Source organism: Pezoporus occidentalis, unplaced genomic scaffold (assembly GCF_034315485.1).
Source record: "Pezoporus occidentalis ecotype Australia unplaced genomic scaffold, CSIRO_AGI_Poc_V1 ctg183, whole genome shotgun sequence".
In the NCBI taxonomy this organism is placed as follows: Eukaryota; Metazoa; Chordata; class Aves; order Psittaciformes; family Psittacidae; genus Pezoporus; species Pezoporus occidentalis.
The window spans coordinates 2,098,508-2,114,236 of record NW_026913673.1 but is presented as its reverse complement, the minus strand read 5'-3'; the positions used below and the strand labels follow the sequence as shown (position 1 = coordinate 2,114,236).

The 15,729-nt window shown below is 50.0% G+C and overlaps 1 protein-coding gene and 1 long non-coding RNA gene across 3 annotated transcripts in view; one reads left to right on the top strand and one right to left on the bottom strand.

Moving 5' to 3' along the window:
* Positions 1-1,084: 1,084 nt before the first annotated feature.
* LOC134162197 (uncharacterized) lies at positions 1,085-11,596 on the top strand. Its single transcript, XR_009964244.1, has 4 exons — positions 1,085-1,243; positions 6,688-6,884; positions 10,851-10,932; positions 11,499-11,596. It is a non-coding gene; the product is annotated as an uncharacterized LOC134162197 (long non-coding RNA).
* The window catches only part of LRRC75A (leucine rich repeat containing 75A), a 70,972-nt gene continuing 66,669 nt past the window's right edge, over positions 11,427-15,729 (bottom strand). For both annotated transcript variants that reach the window (XM_062615786.1, XM_062615785.1), the window contains exon 4: positions 11,427-12,221. In XM_062615786.1, the coding sequence (XP_062471770.1) occupies positions 11,636-12,221 (586 nt within the window). In that variant the 3' untranslated portion in view covers positions 11,427-11,635. The remainder of the gene's footprint in view (positions 12,222-15,729) is intronic.

Below are 15,729 nucleotides of genomic sequence, written 5' to 3'. Positions count from 1 at the left end.
GTTTGGTAGTCCAAAACAGGAGACCACGTCAAAGAGAAGGTATTTCAAAGCTCCTGCTTTAAAAGCTTCAAACAGGTCTTTGGAGATGGCAACAATGCAGTGCCTCTTGGCAGCGTATCAGCAGCTCAGAGGCGAGAGAGGAGGAGGAAGAAGAAGGGTTTCAGGGTGGAGAAGAGCAGGACTGAGGTAGCAACAATGACACCTGCTGTGGTACCTGCAGCTGGTTACATGGATGGAGGCACAGCTCTGGTCTGATGGCTGCCGCTGCTCTGGGTGGCTGTTGGTGAAGGTTTTGGGGGTCAGTGGTTTAGTGAACACTCAGCAGCTTGTGTCAATGGAAAGAGGGAGGTGGAAAAGGCAGCTCTGCTTCCTGAACCCCTAAGTCCAGGGGAGCAGCAAGTCAAGGCAGTGGGTTTGCAGATGGGATGCTGCAAAAGGATGTGTGAAGTACATGGAGGAAATTGGAGATCACGAAGTCAGAGGAAAGGGATAAAAGGAAAGTGGAAAGTGGCAGTGAAGTTACACTTTGGGGAAGCTTCTTCCCTCTTAGAACCTCTGGAGAAGCACATTCAGGAGCCTGGTCGCTGTGGGAGTGGAGTTTTGGCCTGTTCAGAGGGGATTTTTGTGCAGATCTGTAACTATGAAAGCAGATTTAAACTGTCAGACGCTTCTCACCTTCACAGGTCTTAATCAAAGGGATTAAAACGGCACCTGCAATTCCCCCTAGCCCCTGATAATGTGGTCACCTGTGGAAAACCAAGGTCTTGCAGGTCCTTGCAAGAAGGGGTGGCCCAATCTGTGCTGAACAACATCAGAGCCTGATGAACGCAATTAGAAGCCTCAGGGCTGCTGCAGGGCTTGGCTGGAGGTCAGGCCATTCGCTGAGTCATTGATTGAACACCTGGTGCTTGTTGGGGGCCTCAGGTGAGGCTGTTTATCTCCCTTTCCTTTCTAACCCCTCCCATTTAGTGCTCCTGCATAGGGTGAGGATCCTGGGTTTTCCTTCTCTTTCTTCCCTTGGCAAAATCCACTACTTTATTAAAGTAATACTAAATTATTGTGCTCCAAGGAAGGAATAGGGCAGTGCTGGGTGGGTTTGGAAGTAGTCCAAAGGAAGGGATGCATTTCTGATGGATGGTTAAGCAAGGAGCCTTTGACGATGCAGACCTGAAGGCAGAAGGGCATGGCTGTAGGAGGAGGGAGAGGTGGCCCCTACATCCATTACAAGAGAAAACGAAGGCAGGTAAGAAAAACTCTGATTTCCTGGAGAAATCCTGAGCACACTTTTCAGGTTTTCCTAGGAATGAACAGAGGGGAGATGGAAATAATTGCTGGGCATGGGGAAATGCTGCTGTTTGTGCACAGAGGGGGTTGCAAGAGGGGGCTGTTGGTGTCTGTTGCTTTGGAAGGAGTTTGGGGGGGGGGGGGAGGAGGGAAAGGGGAAAGCAATGGATGATTTGGAGGAACACAGTGATTAAAGACCTTTAGAAACTTAAACGTGTAAGAGCTGTGCAGCAGAGGTGATGTTTTGGTGCGAGTGTATGGTGTTGCTTAATCCCTGCCAGATATTAACCGGTTGCTTGGCTCTTGCTTGGCAGTTCTCATGAGGGAAGGCTGGTTTAATCCCTGAGTCCATGAATTAGTGTGGGACTAACTAATATGAGGCTCTCTTGGCAGGTTGGAGCGGGCTCTGCCCATCGGATAGGTCACTTTGCTGATGTGCAGACCTAAGATGCTAAGATTGGGCTGCACCTCCTAGATTAGAGCTGCAGTTCCATTGCGTGTGCTGGGTGGGGAATATAGCTCTTGACTTCTACTGCCTCCTAATAGTACTGCTGCTTAAAGAAGCGATACCCGCTCTGGTTAATGAGCTAGAATGAGAGCAGTCTCTGCAGTGAGACACAGGCAGAAGACTGAGTTTACCTCTGAGATGGGTGCCAGCTTTTCCCCCAGCAACACCGAGGGCTTGCTTCATTTATTGCCTTGCAGGTGCCTTTCTATGCCACCAAATGGCTTTACCTGACTTAGCCCTAATGGAAGCTGAGGTTTGGACCTGTGCTCTAAAGAGAGCTTTAGTGAAAGCCACCTTGCATCTCCCGGCTGTTGCAGTGCTTTAGGCTGTTCTGCTGCTTTGGTTTATTGCTCTTTTCTCCTGGCTGAACAATGGTGTGAGTTTGACAGCAACTCTTGCCAGTTGTTGGCAAAACGTGGATCCCCGGTTGGCTTTGAGCGCGCTTGCAAAGCCTCCCTTCGTCTCCGCTTGGAAAGGGGAAGTAAATGCTCTGTTCTTCTCATGCTCTCCCCCTTATCATTTGCCTGTTTGCCATGAAAAGCTGCCAACTGCGTTCACGTTCATTGCAAGAGATGGAAAAAGACAAAGGGAGGCAAGTGAGGGCACAAAGAGAGGCTGAACTTTGCATCTTAGCTTGCAGCTCTGTGCTGTTCCCAGTGCACGTGGTGGAGGGGAGCTCTGAGCCTGCAAGAAGGAACAGCTTCCCCCAGAGTGGCTGGAAAGGTGCTTAGCCTTTAAATTCAGCATTTAACAAGCAGCGAAGGAGATGAAATAAAGCAAACATGGGATGGTGAAGTTCTGTTGGGGAGTGATGTGTGAAGGCACAATCTGAAGCAGATGCCTTTTACTTTGTGTGTTGGATAATCTGTCCACCTCTGCCTGCAGTTCTGTGCAGGATTCAGCAGGAATTGTGTACCAAAATGGGATGTCCATGGTGCTCAGAGGTTGCTTTTATATACTGCCTTGTGTTCCATCTGTATAAGAGCAGCTGGAATTGCAGGGCTTACCTGGAAGTAATAGCAAGACAAGAGGCCAAAGAGGAAAAGAGAGGTTCATTCCTGTGATGATGCAGTTTATGGTGATGCAGGATTGTCTGTATGCGTTACAGCCAGTGTCCCTTCCTTATCTTGTGGTTTTCAGTGTATACCTGGGCTGCTGTTTATCCATTATGCCTGTAATGAGGTGCTTTGAGGTCTAATCGTGTAGCTGTGATCTTGCATTGTGTTTAACGTGTCTGTTGCTTGTGGTGCTTTTGGAGGCCTTCAGCTGCTGCTTGGGATGCAAAATCCTCCTCACTGAGCATCTCAAAGGCTTGTACAAACCAAGGGGAGCTCTGGTTTCCCTTAGGGAAGCAAGCTATGGGGAGAGCAAAGTAGAGAAGCCTCACAGCACATACCCAGAGTGCTAAATGCATGGGCCACATCTTCAGTGATCAGTCTTTGTCCCCTTTTGTAAACCTCAAACGCTGCTTCTGTTTCCACTAACAACTCTCTAAGAGATGCAGCACTCAACGGGCTTACTCAAGAGGCAACCGATTGCTCAGCCCAGCCTGCCAGCTGGGACCCCTTCTTGAAGGATGCTGTATAGGCTCTGCAGGTTTATTTCCTCCTCAGGCTGAATTAACAAACCAGCAAAGAGTGGAAGATGGCACAGGGGCCGTGGAATCAATGAGGAAGCAGAAAACTCAGGGAATGAATGTAGGAATCTGCACGAATGACTGAAGGTGGTGGTGAGCAGGTTGTGTCTTCTCTGTTAGATCAGTTCATGGCCAACCATAAACTAAGCCAGGTTAAAACCAGCTGTCTCCTCTGTATGGTTATAGAAGCTAGAAAATGCAAGCCCAAAACTGCCAGGAGGGGCTATAAACAGTGTCTCCAATTCCCCATCCATCGGGAGTAGTTGACCCTTGGGCTTATGATGTTGGAGTGGAAGAAGCTGGCACTGTATTCCTAAATGCTTGCCAGCTTGGGAGCCAGAGTCACTTCCACCCTTCCCAGTTAGCAAAGCTTGTGGCCAAATCCTGCACTAGCGTTTGTTAATGGTGCTGCACAAGCAAAGCAGGTGCAATACTTCCTTTCCCCACCACCTTGGTGATCATGGCTGCTCAAAGAAACGCTCTAACATCCCCGTTTTATCCGCAGCAAGCACTCAGCTCTCTAAATGACAGCTTTTGGTCGTACAGCTCTTTTTTGCCATCCTTTTAGGATGTTGTTTGGAGCCATTGCTTATTGCAGTGCCTGAAAAAGGAGGTCAGTAAGCTTGTTATAAGCTCGACCATCTCACCAGGTAGCAGGGGAGCAGGAGTCGCTGCTGCCTGGCCGATTGCTACTGCCTTTCTCTGTAATAAAGCTTCCTAGGAGAGAGCTGTTGTAAATTAGCTGCTTGTCCATCACGCAGCAGCTTTCTGCTGGGCAGGCAATTAATGGTGCAGTCAATGAAATGACTCCATTTAGCTGTGACCTCTGAAGGCTCATCTGCCAACTCAAACCTGGAGCCGTGAGCCTTGGCAGGCACCCCCGCGATGCTCTTCCTAGTGCAGGGCACAGGGATTCCATAGCAGTGTGATTCCAAAGGCAGTGTAAATCAGGGAAACTGGTCTCCCAATCCATCTTCGTGTAAAGAAGTTCCTTGGAGGGGCTCGCTTTTGCTGGTGGTTAGCTTTGAGTGCGTGGTGAAAGGATGCTGTGCTGCCTGTGGTTAGGGCGGTTGTGTTTGTACAGCGTCTGCTGCTAGAGAGCCCTCATCCCGGCCAAGACCTGCAGCATTGCCATAAGCATCAACAACTAGGATCTATCAGATTATTGTTATTGTTATTTATTCTTTATGGTTGTAGTAAAAGGGAGATTTCACAGTTGGGTGCAGTATTTGCTCAGTGAAATCTGGGAGATGGCTGAGGGGCTGCAAGGGGAAGGTGGTCTCATCCATCCATCCCTGCTCACAAGAGGCTGGTCCTCCCCACTACTTGGCATCTGGCATTTTTCCTGGCTCCTGAAGTGTTTTGGTATCACCCCACCAAGAAGAACGATTCCAAGACCTGCACCCATCTGAACTGCAATGTAGTGGTTCAGAGCTCTTTATCTGCAAGAGCTAAAGCATCTCTGGTTTCTAACGATGCTCAGTGGTTTGTATGTAAACCAGGTATTCCTTGAGAGGTAACACTTACTTTTCCAGGTGCCAATAGATAAGTTTTCCCCATTAGCTGAGCTCCAGCAGGTTATTTGCCATCTCCAGGGCCAGCACTAAACACACCAGCGTGAGCTGCTGCTGAATAATGCAACAGATTCTCCTACCCAGGACTTCTATAAGGGGGGGGGAACATCAGGCTCCAGGTGGCATGGGAGCAGCTGGAAGGTTCAGCCTAACCTCTTACTGGGTTCTTACATGGATGGGTTTTAATCCCAGATGTCGTGGGGGAGATTTGCCTTGGTCTCTGTGTTCTCTGGTCTCATATCCCTTATTGCAAACTTTCTCCCTGGGAAAACAGCATCCTGCAGGCATCTTCCTGAGCTCCTGCTGCTTTCTTCTCTATGTAACCAGCTGCAGCCGGAGCACTCCCTCAAGAACTGATTTTCCTCACAATAAGCAGAGTACATAGAGGTTTTGTTACCACCTGGCTCCCAGCCTTCAAAAGCATTCCCTGGCTGTTATGTCTTAGGTGGGAAAGGCCTGATGGATGTGGCCCGATCATGGTTTTGGAAGGAGGGACCCTGGGGCATACGTGGGGTTGGTGGCTCTGCTCAGGGACGTGGCAGCTCAGCATTGCTGAGCTTGGGCTAACGGGATGAGACTGATGTAGCTTTATTCCAGGCTGCTTGGAACACTCCTGCCTTTAGGGGTTGGGTTGTATCTGCGCCCAGGAGGGTGCTCACTACGCATCTCCCAAGTGTAAGAAACCCTCTTCCCACTCCCCACGCTCTGCATCTTCCCATTCCTGCTTGTAGTGACAGCAGGAGGCAGGAGAGCCGCTGCTCTCCGGGTCCTCCGCCGGCTGAAACCCACGTTTTCCACATTGAAACCCACCCTCTCCTGCAGCAGTTGTGATTCTTTTCCATTCCCATTCCCCATGCACAGCTCTTTCCCACCAGCCTCCTTCTGTACAACCCAGAGGCTGCGAAATGCAGGTGGAAGGAAGGAAACACCCCAGCCTGTACCCCCCCCTTGCAGTTTAATCACTGTTTCAGTTCTCCCCTGCAGTGCTGGCTGCCCCTGAGGAGCACATGGGAAACCCTCCGCAGGCTGCAAAGGGATGCTTCTGCCTTAAAGCTCAAGAAGGGAATGGGAATAAATAGAACCCAAGCTGGGTTTTGCTAAGGCAGAGAGAAGGCTGCGTCGGGGAAACCCCAGCTCTTGAGTGGATGCAGGCAAAGCCGGTTGTGTTCCCAGGCCAAAGACCCTCCTGGGTACCTATGGGAGTACCCAGGAACCCCTGAATAAAGACCAGGGAGGATGGGGGGTGATGGTGTAAGTAAAGTGAGAGCAAAGGATGCTCTGGGCCGTACGTGTCAGGGATCGATGCCTCGATTCCCATGTATATAACACATCATAGGGCCCAAACCTGTTGTATTCCCTATTTATTGTCTAACTTTGCATGAGAAATAGCAGTTATGGTGTGCTGCAAACCCATGTGTGCCATCGCTGCTTGTGGGGTGCTGTGAGGGAGGGGAGCGATCCCCACTGAGCTTTAACTCCATCTCATAGGACTTCTATTCCTCCAAGGCATGGAAAGGGAAGGCTGAATCCCCAGAGCCCAGCAGGTTTGGTGTTGCAGGGCCATTAGCTCTTTTGCTTACAACTGCTGAGCATTAGATAGTACTTAATGAAGATGGGGCTGGCTCTATGAAGCAGCGACCCTCGCATGCTGGCAGTGACCCATCTGGTTCCCCTTTGTCCTGCAGGATTGAATGTTCAAGATGCTCAACAGAGCTGGAAAGATCATCTCTTGCTGTGTGTATCTGGTGGTGGAGCACGGCCCCCAGGCAGCCGAAAGCTCAGCTGCCCCTGGAAGGAAGGCAGAACGGGATCAGCGCAGTGTTTCCATTCGGGAGAGGTGAAATCTGCTGCTTCCCCAGGAGCACTGCACTGGAGAGGCAAGGTTGGGTGGTTTCTCCCTTTCTCAGCAGCGTTAATAGAGGGATACTGCTAAGAAGGTCAGTCTGTTTCCTTGGCAATGGCAGCTCTTGGCGATGCGCTCCCAGTTAATGCAACATGGGTGCAGTTGTGTTTCCGAGGACACAGATGGTGCCTGGTCACTTTTTGGCCTTTCCTCTATGGCAGGTTTGGGTATGGGTTTGGGGAGGCTTGGGTAAGGGCTTGGAGGGGTTTGGGTAAGGGTTTGGAGAGGTTTTGGGTAAGGGTTTGGAGAGGTTTGGGTAAGGGTTTGGAGGGGTTTTGGTAAGGGCTTGGAGGGGTTTGGGTAAGGGTTTGGAGAGGTTTGGGTAAGGGTTTGGAGGGGTTTTGGTAAGGGCTTGGAGGGGTTTGGGTAAGGGTTTGGAGAGGTTTTGGTAAGGGCTTGGAGGGGTTTGGGTAAGGGTTTGGAGAGGTTTGGGTAAGGGTTTGGAGAGGTTTGGGTAAGGGTATCACAGTATCACAGTATCACAGTATGCTAGAGATTGGAAGGGACCTCAAAAGATCATCTAGTCCAATCCCCCTGCCAGAGCAGGAACACCTAGATAACGTTACACAGGAATGTGTCCAGGCGGGCTTTGAATGTCTCCAGGGAAGGAGACTCCACAACCTCCCTGGGCAGCCTGTTCCAGTGTTCCGTCACCCTCACTGAGAAGAAGTTCCTTGGGTAAGGGTTTGGAGGGGTTTGGGTAAGGGTTTGGGTAAGGGTTTGGAGGGGTTTTGGGTAAGGGTTTGGAGGGGTTTGGGTAAGGGTTTGGAGAGGTTTGGGTAAGGGTTTGGAGGGGTTTGGGTAAGGGTTTGGAGGGGTTTGGGTAAGGGTTTGGAGAGGTTTGGGTAAGGGTTTGGAGGGGTTTTGGTAAGGGCTTGGAGGGGTTTGGGTAAGGGTTTGGAGGGGTTTGGGTAAGGGTTTGGAGGGGTTTGGGTAAGGATTTGGAGGGGGTTGGGTAAGGGTTTGGAGGGGTTTGGGTAAGGGTTTGGAGAGGTTTGGGTAAGGATTTGGCATTCAGCATCCCCTCAGCGTGGGCTCTTCAACCTGTGCACAATGATTTCCAGTTCCATTTTCATTGCTGAAGGTGTAAATCTTCTCCCACAGACCCGTTTCTCTCAGTTCTGAGGCAGAGCTGTGTGGTGCTGGTGCAGATAACAACCCAAACCAGGCGTGGGTGCTTTATGGCCATTTTAACTTGATGGTTGCCATTTTCTCCCCTCTTTGACAAGAAATGACCTCTGTAACTGTACTATCCTATCAGCAGTGATTTTCAGTACTCAAATACTTCTCCTAGGGCTGTTTAGAAGCCTCTGACCAGGAGCAGCAGCACAGGGAACATTGATTATATATGGCACGAGCTCCAGGCTTGTTTTGATGCTGATGAGCAGGGAAAAGAAGCAGCTCATGCTGCTTGCTTCAAAACTCCCTCTCTTTACTGAGCCCACAGGATCATCATGATCCCGAAGTGCAATAAATGCCTAATTGACCCGATGCACACTGTGAGGAAGGGACTGATGAGCTCCAGCCTCCTGTTTTTATCCCACAGTCACTGTCTCTACTAGAGCTGCCTTTTCTTTTCCCACGAAAGTCAGTGATTTGGTGCAATGCTTCAACACACACAATATAGTGATTAAAAAAGTGCCCTTTTTAGTTAGTTCCCTTTCTCAGAAGGGCTAAATCCTGGCTGGGCAGAGAGATACTGGCACAGCCCGTCTGTACCAGTGGTGCAAAGAGGGATGTGGGGTCTTCTTCCATAGAGCTCATCCTTTTTGGGTGATCACACAAGGGACGCAATCACAGCGTTTCAGAGCAGCGGCACTGGGGACAGAGCCTTGCATGAAGCCCTCTGCAGCCAAAAGGGGAGCTTTTGGTTGGCTTTTGGGCAGCCCCTTGTAGAAAGAACTTGCTAAGGGCAAAGTGTGTCCTGACTGATGCTCTTCACAGCAAGAGCAGAGCAGGATCAGCCTCCCAGGTGCTTTGTGTCAGTGAGGGAGCTGAGCGTGCAGAGCATCAGTAAATGATGCAGCGCTCTAAAGGCAAAGGGCCTCTAGTTTATGGCTTTGCATGGTCAAACCAGGGGTCCAGATGATGCTGAGGCCCAGGGAGGCCGCTTCCAGTGCAAATACTTAGCTGAAAATACAGAGCTTGCAGCAAGGGGTTTGTGATTTAGACAGACAGAGGGGCCTGCGCTGTGCTTGAGGAGGGGCTGGGCACTGAGGTGCTGAGCAAACCAGGGCCTGACTTCTTACAGAATAAATGAAGTTTCCTTTCTGCAAGGAGAAATCTTGTTCTTGATGAATCCCCCCATGTTGAGTTAACAACACCCCACGAGGGATGTGCTGCTGGCACAGCAGGGCCGCGTGTGCACGTGGTGGATGGAGAAGTGATGGTGGATTTGCTGCCTGTGTCCCACTGCCTGCCCCGGGTGTCTGTCAGCCTTCCCATAGGAACAAAACACCTTCTAGAGCCTCCGTCCCACAGCCAGGAGAGGAGGACCCCCACGTGTGGATCCTGGGGAGGGGGAGAAGCACAAACCTCCCTCAAGGATGGGTTGATGGTTAAGGATGCACCTGAGACCTGGTCAGCCTGGTGTAGCACATCTTGCTTCGTCTGTACCCCCTGGTATGTATAAGTAATACACATATGTAAAAATACACTTTATATAGAAAATATACTTTATAAAATGTATTTTTATACTTTTTATTATATTTCTACTGTATTTTTATACTTTATAAATATAGATCTATATAAAGGGATTTATACCTTACTAAAGTTCTCATAATGGTGGAAATAGTCCCTAAGTACTGCAGGAGGGGTCTCCTGTGAGTTAGGACAAACCTGTTCCATGTCCTGTCCCCTACCACGGTTTGGGTGCTGGAACAAGGCTCATATAGAGAGCCCTTGCTTGCATTTCCTTCAGTGCACTGAGCCCAAACACCGTGTGGAGCCATTCCCGGTATCCTTCCTCCCGCATCAGTTTTGCACACCAGTGGCATTTAACATTTAACTGCTGCTTTAGTGATGCTTCAGCGTCCACCTTGTGCTCCCCCCTGCAGAATCCAGCCCATAAACCGGGCTGTTGATTTCTCCAGCCACCTACAGAGACCCTTAACCAAGAACCAGCCCTGCGTCGCTTAGCACTTGCTTTATCCTCTGGTCATAACTGGGATGCTCTGGGCTCTCAGTTGGGAATTCACCCTGTACAGAGGCACAACTCAATGCTGGGTCTTTATTAAACACCACTGTCGTTTATTTGGGTGATGGATAGCTCCTTTATTCAAACAGAACAGTTTATTGACTGCAGAGCTCTTCTCATGCCTGTTTGGGATGAGTTAGCATTAAAAAAAGAAGGAAAAAGGCTTGGATACATGCAAATCCTACTGAATGGTGCCAAGTGTATTAAAACAAGCAGCAGAGTCTCTTCTAAGATACCTACAGCCACTGACAGTGTGGAAACAGCTTCCTGGTGCAGGGATGTTGAATGAACAGAGCCAAGGAGATGGCCAAGAGTCCATGTTTGCCCCCAGACAAAGCAAAGCCGGAGTCAGTGCTGCGAGCCAGGGAAACAGGGGGTAAAGCAGGGCTTTGAACAGGTAGAAAGGGGGTCCCTGTGAGGCAAGGGAGTCGCATGTGGGCCTTTGAACAGAAGGGAGAGGGGGGTTTTGACCCCTTTTCTGCCCTCCCCCAGGTTTGGGATCAGATGGAGTTCTGGTTCACAAGCCAAAGCGCCCATCCCAGGGCTGCTGCTGCTCGGGGCTGAGCTGTTTTCATCTAAAACCCCATCGAACCCACATGTTCTGGGGGAAAATCCCCAAACTGTGTCCTAGAAACAAAGCACTTCTGGTGCTGTGGGTGAGGGACACAGCTGAGTGACCCGGCAGTGGCACAGGGCTGAACCCAGCCGTGTTGCTGTTCCAAACCAGCATCGTGTTCTCCTGCTGTCAGGAATGAACCCGAGCTGAGCCCCGGCTCCAGATCCTGCAGATCCCTCCCCAGAATGGATCAAATACCCCCAGCAGTGCTCCAGGTACCACCTGAACAGCTCTGGAGCTGCTCCAGCAGCACGGCTGGAGGGAAGCTGGGTTTTACAGCCAAGCAGTGGGCAGGCCCAAGTGCCAGCATGGTCTAGGTAAGGCTGGAGGGTGAGTGGTGTCCAGGCACACTGTGGGATGGGGTTTAGCTCCACGCTAGGAAAGCAAAGCTTTTCCTATGGGCTGCCTCACAATGTTAAGACAAACACCCCCCCCGGTGAGCGGGTGGTCACACCTGGGTTGTATCTCAGCAGATAACACTCTTCCTCAGCCATTCCTGAAGTCGGGATTGGAAAGGATGTAAGGTTTATCTCTGCCCATCACACATGGGAGAGCAGCTGGGGTCTGGTTAGAGCCAGTGCTAAGGAAAGGGAGTCCTTCTCTGCTAAGGCTGGGCACTTCTTCCCCTCTATTTCTTCTCGGAGCCTCGTTTTACATCACCTTGGAGATGCATTTTTGAGAGGTTAGAAAGCCCAGCACACCCCTCGTGTTTAAAGATACCTGGCCGGCTTCCATAAGACACAAGTATTCAACATGATCACCTTTATGTGTTCTTTGAAAGGAAAAACAAGTTGACACACATGGAAGAGGAGGAAGGCAGCAATCTGGACTCCCAGAGCTGTATGGATCAACCTCCACTGCCGAGGTCTCAGCTGTAAGCCATCCTTGCTCAACGTGCCCGCCCAAGAGAGCCGGACATCACGTCTGTGGGGTAGCAGCACCTTGCTCCCAGCTGGGGAGCTCCCCAACCTCGACTGTTCTGTCTCTCTGCTGCAAGCCTGTGGTGTGAGTCTTGTCTGCTCCAGCTCGCAGGTCCTCCTGACTGTCAGCCAGACCATCCTGGCTCTCCATATCGCTCACCTGCCCCTCTCCAAACTCCAGGATGGTCGGTAAGTTCCCTTGCTTGGGGCACCGTCTCTTTAGGCTGACCAGGAAGGGTTGAGGCAAGGAGAAGATGTCCACGTTGTTACCCAGGTCGATCCAGGTGATGCTGGGGAACTTCTTGGGGTCCTTGAGGGCTTCGGTGAGGTCCCGTAGGACGCCTTTGGTGAGCCGGTTGCCGTTGAGGGAGAGGGTGGTGAGGTGGGGCAGGATGCAGAGGGCGGGCAGGAGCTGCAGCAGCATCTCATCCGTCAGCTCCGTGAAGCACAGCTCCACCGTGTCGATGTGCTCCGAGCTGTGCTGCAGGTAGGACGTGACGCGGTCCAGGTCCTTCAGGGTCAGCGGGATGCCCGACAAGTCCACCGTGTTGTCCTGAGGCTTTCCCATCAGGACAGCTTTCAAGCTGGAGCAGGGGGAAGAAAAGGAGAGGCTGGTTTAAATCAGTGGTGACAAGGTGAACCATAGAATGGAAAGGTCCTTTGGATCATCTAGGGCCATGGGCAGGGTTGCTTCACACTAGACCAGGTTGCCCAAGGCTCTGTCCAACCTGGCCTCGAACCTTAAGCATCCTTCGTCTGAAGAGTCAGGCCCTCGCTTTAACAATGTCAGTTCTAGTCTTAAAGCCTATTTAACATGGGAAAATAGCTCCAGATGTGTAGGACCAAACAGCTCCAGTAGAAATACCTTACCTGGGTGCAGGATCCATTGAATCATAGAATGGTTTGGGTTGGAAAGAACCTTAAGATCATCCAGTTCCAACCCCCCTGCCTCAGGGAGGGGTACCTCACACTAGACCACATCACCCAAGGCTCCATCCAGCCTAGCCTTGAACACAGCCAGGGATCCATCCCCAAGCACCCCTCGGTTGCAGAACAAGAAGGCTAACTGAAACTACCGATAGTTCTCTTTGTTTAACACAAGGTTTTGTAGTTCTTTTTCTTATGGCGATGCAAAACCTATCATTAAATGATCCAGTGCCATTTATTGCTCTACATCAACCAATCTGGACTCCCACTAAACTGCCCTGTGCCCTGGGGACCCATTGCAGGGGCACTGCTATTTGTGGTTTGCTGGCTTAGCTGCAGCCTCAAACGCACACCTCCACAGTAATTTAACAGGATCTATACTTATCCCTTTAGAAGGGCTCATTTAACCTGTACGTGGGCAGGAAGATAGCTGTTAATGTGATGTGCTTCTCTCAATTGGGACTTTGGGGGGGGTGGTGGAAAGAAACCAATGAAATAGTATATTTATTATTACAAGGAATAAAGCGGTGCTCATCTTTTGGCAGCTATTGCTCTCCCATCCGTACCACTGCATCACTGCTGGAACAGCCCCAGCAAGCGAGGTGTAGAGAAGCTGGAGCCCTCCGGGTGATGCCTCACTCATAACCTCTTCCCACCTAAATGAACTAAATTACTCTTGTCTTGCAGCGTTTGAGCACCAAAGGTGGTTCTAGTGGGATCAAGCTGTCAAGTGAAGCATGGTTTCCCTGCAAAGAAGTGAGAACCGTTTAATAGTCTGGCTAAAATCAGCATCTAGGGGTTGATCCTTGTTTCATCCAGCACAGAGGGATGCTGCGCGCCTGCCTTCGTGCAACTGCCTGTGGGGCTTGAACTTAGCAAAGCCATGAGGGTAACAAAAGGGGAATAGGGATAACTTCAGGGCAGCTCTTGTGTTGTTTGGAGCTGCCTTCAATAGTGCTTCACATTGGGTTTTTCCTTGCTTCTGCCAGCAAGTAAAAGAGAATTCCTCACTAGGGCTCCATCAGTTTCCCCTTGAGAGGGATTTAGCTGGTACCTACTGCAATGGATTGATTATCTTGTATAAATAGCCTTTCCCCCCTGATGCTCTGCACTCTGTATCCATGGCAGAGGAAATCTCTGGAATCACCGGGTTGGAGCAGCCCCTGTGCTTGTGTTTGGGGGGGGGGGGTGGAATTTGCTGTTCCGCAGCAGCCTGCGCTCAGTCTGTCCCTTGGGAAACAAAGCAATCCCAAACCTGATTTAGTAGGAACAGTTGTGTGGATATTCCACAGCTCCTCGTGGAAATGAGGGGGATGTCTGCTAGCAAACAGCTGTGAAAACGTTCAGCCCTGCCATAAAGGTTGCTGCAGAACAGCTCCAAAGCTCTGGAGGAAGAGCTTACCCTTAACCAAATCCCTATGAGCTCTAGTGCAGGATCAGTTACTCCCACTTGGTTTCATCCGCTCATTTTATAAGGATATTCCATAGGGGAAGAGACAGATTTTCTTCCCCATCTGGAAACACTCTGTGGGGTTTTGACCAGCATAATGATAGGATTGGTTATACAGTCATGCACTAAACTGATAACACTTTGGCAGGATGCTGATGGGAAAGCGGTATTAACTCAGGCCAGAACACGTTCCCCTGAACAAGAACAGTGATGTTTAGATCAAAGAGCATTAAAAGAAAGGGATTTCCTCCTGGTTTCATTGCTCTAAAGCACAGATCAGGACATGAGTTGCCCATGAATCAGGTAATAAAGTAGAATTGGGCTGTTGAGCCACTTCCTTAGGGGTGGGCAAAGGAATAGCTTGAGAAGAAGGAAGAGGCAGCCCCATAGAGTGAAGAATTGCAGTAAGAGAGTTATAGGTGAGAAAACTACTGAAAATGAGTGGATTTGATGAGTCACCAGGAAAAAGCTGAGATAAAAGACTTGCCCTGGACTACTTACTAAGGTAAGCCCTCCAGAGCCTTCTCAATGTCCCTACTCCTGCTTTAAATGACAGGCAAAAGACCGGGATCCTTTGGGACTGGAGGGCAGGAACATAAAGAAATGCAGTAAATGCTGTTAGTAATAGTGTTCACAAAAGGGTTTAAACTCCCCCAGCCTCAGAGGAGGACCAGAGGCAGGGAAATCTAATTATTTAGCTTTAATGAGGGATGTGATGGAGGTGTATGTAATACAGCTATATTATATAGGTGTTATAGATAATATATATATCATTATATAGCAGCCTATGTTCTGTGTATATAAAATGGATGTGTAATAGTAAGGATGAATAAAACAGAGAAGAGGAGGATAGGCTGCTCTTTCTTTGGTGCTTTGACACCCACTGATGCTCAAACACTAAACTCCCAGGGGATAAAAGGGAAGGAGCCTGTACACAGGGCTCGGATGAAGCCCCAGCCCCAGCCAGGGGATATCACTGAGCTCAAGGGCTCTGTGGGAGGTCCAGAGCAGAACATGGGAAGTCATGTTTGCTAGGATTTAACAGGAGAAAACAAAAGGAAATCGGGTCTGTGTCCTGGGGTGAAATAGGAGGAATCCCATAACTCAAACAGGGCCCTTTCCCTTCATCACCAGGAGCCTGGAAAAGGGTTGGTGGGCCTGAGACCCCCAAGATGCTGCTCCAAAGGCTGTGGCAGGAGGCTGGGAGCGTATCATAATAGACCCATACGTGCTGTGTATGTTGTTCTGTAGCTGCTCCTTATTCAATCTAGGGAAAGAGCCAGAGCAAAAGGCTTCTACTTACACCAGAAGCAAGGAAATGACCCTATTTCCCAAGCTGGATGCAAAAAGCTCCTGTTACCAGGTTCGTGATGCTGCCTGCTTGGATACTTCCCTTTTTCCTCCTCCTCTTTTGTTTGACAGAACCCCAATGTGAAGGATGAAGCCCAAAAGCAATGCGGACAGAGCCCAGGTCAGGATGGGACCTCCCAAAGCTTGGAGCCTACATGGGACCACCACAGCTTATGCTCACCCTTTACTTCATCCTTATGTTGGCACTCCGATGTGTGTGTTCCCTGTTGTGATTACTCCTAAGCTCCTTGTCTAGTGCCACCCTAAATAGAGGTTTAAATAGCATAATTGACACTCTCTGTTGTTCACAGCCTTCACAAAGGAATAGCATGGAAAGATTTCACTTCTCAAATTGATTCAGGGGA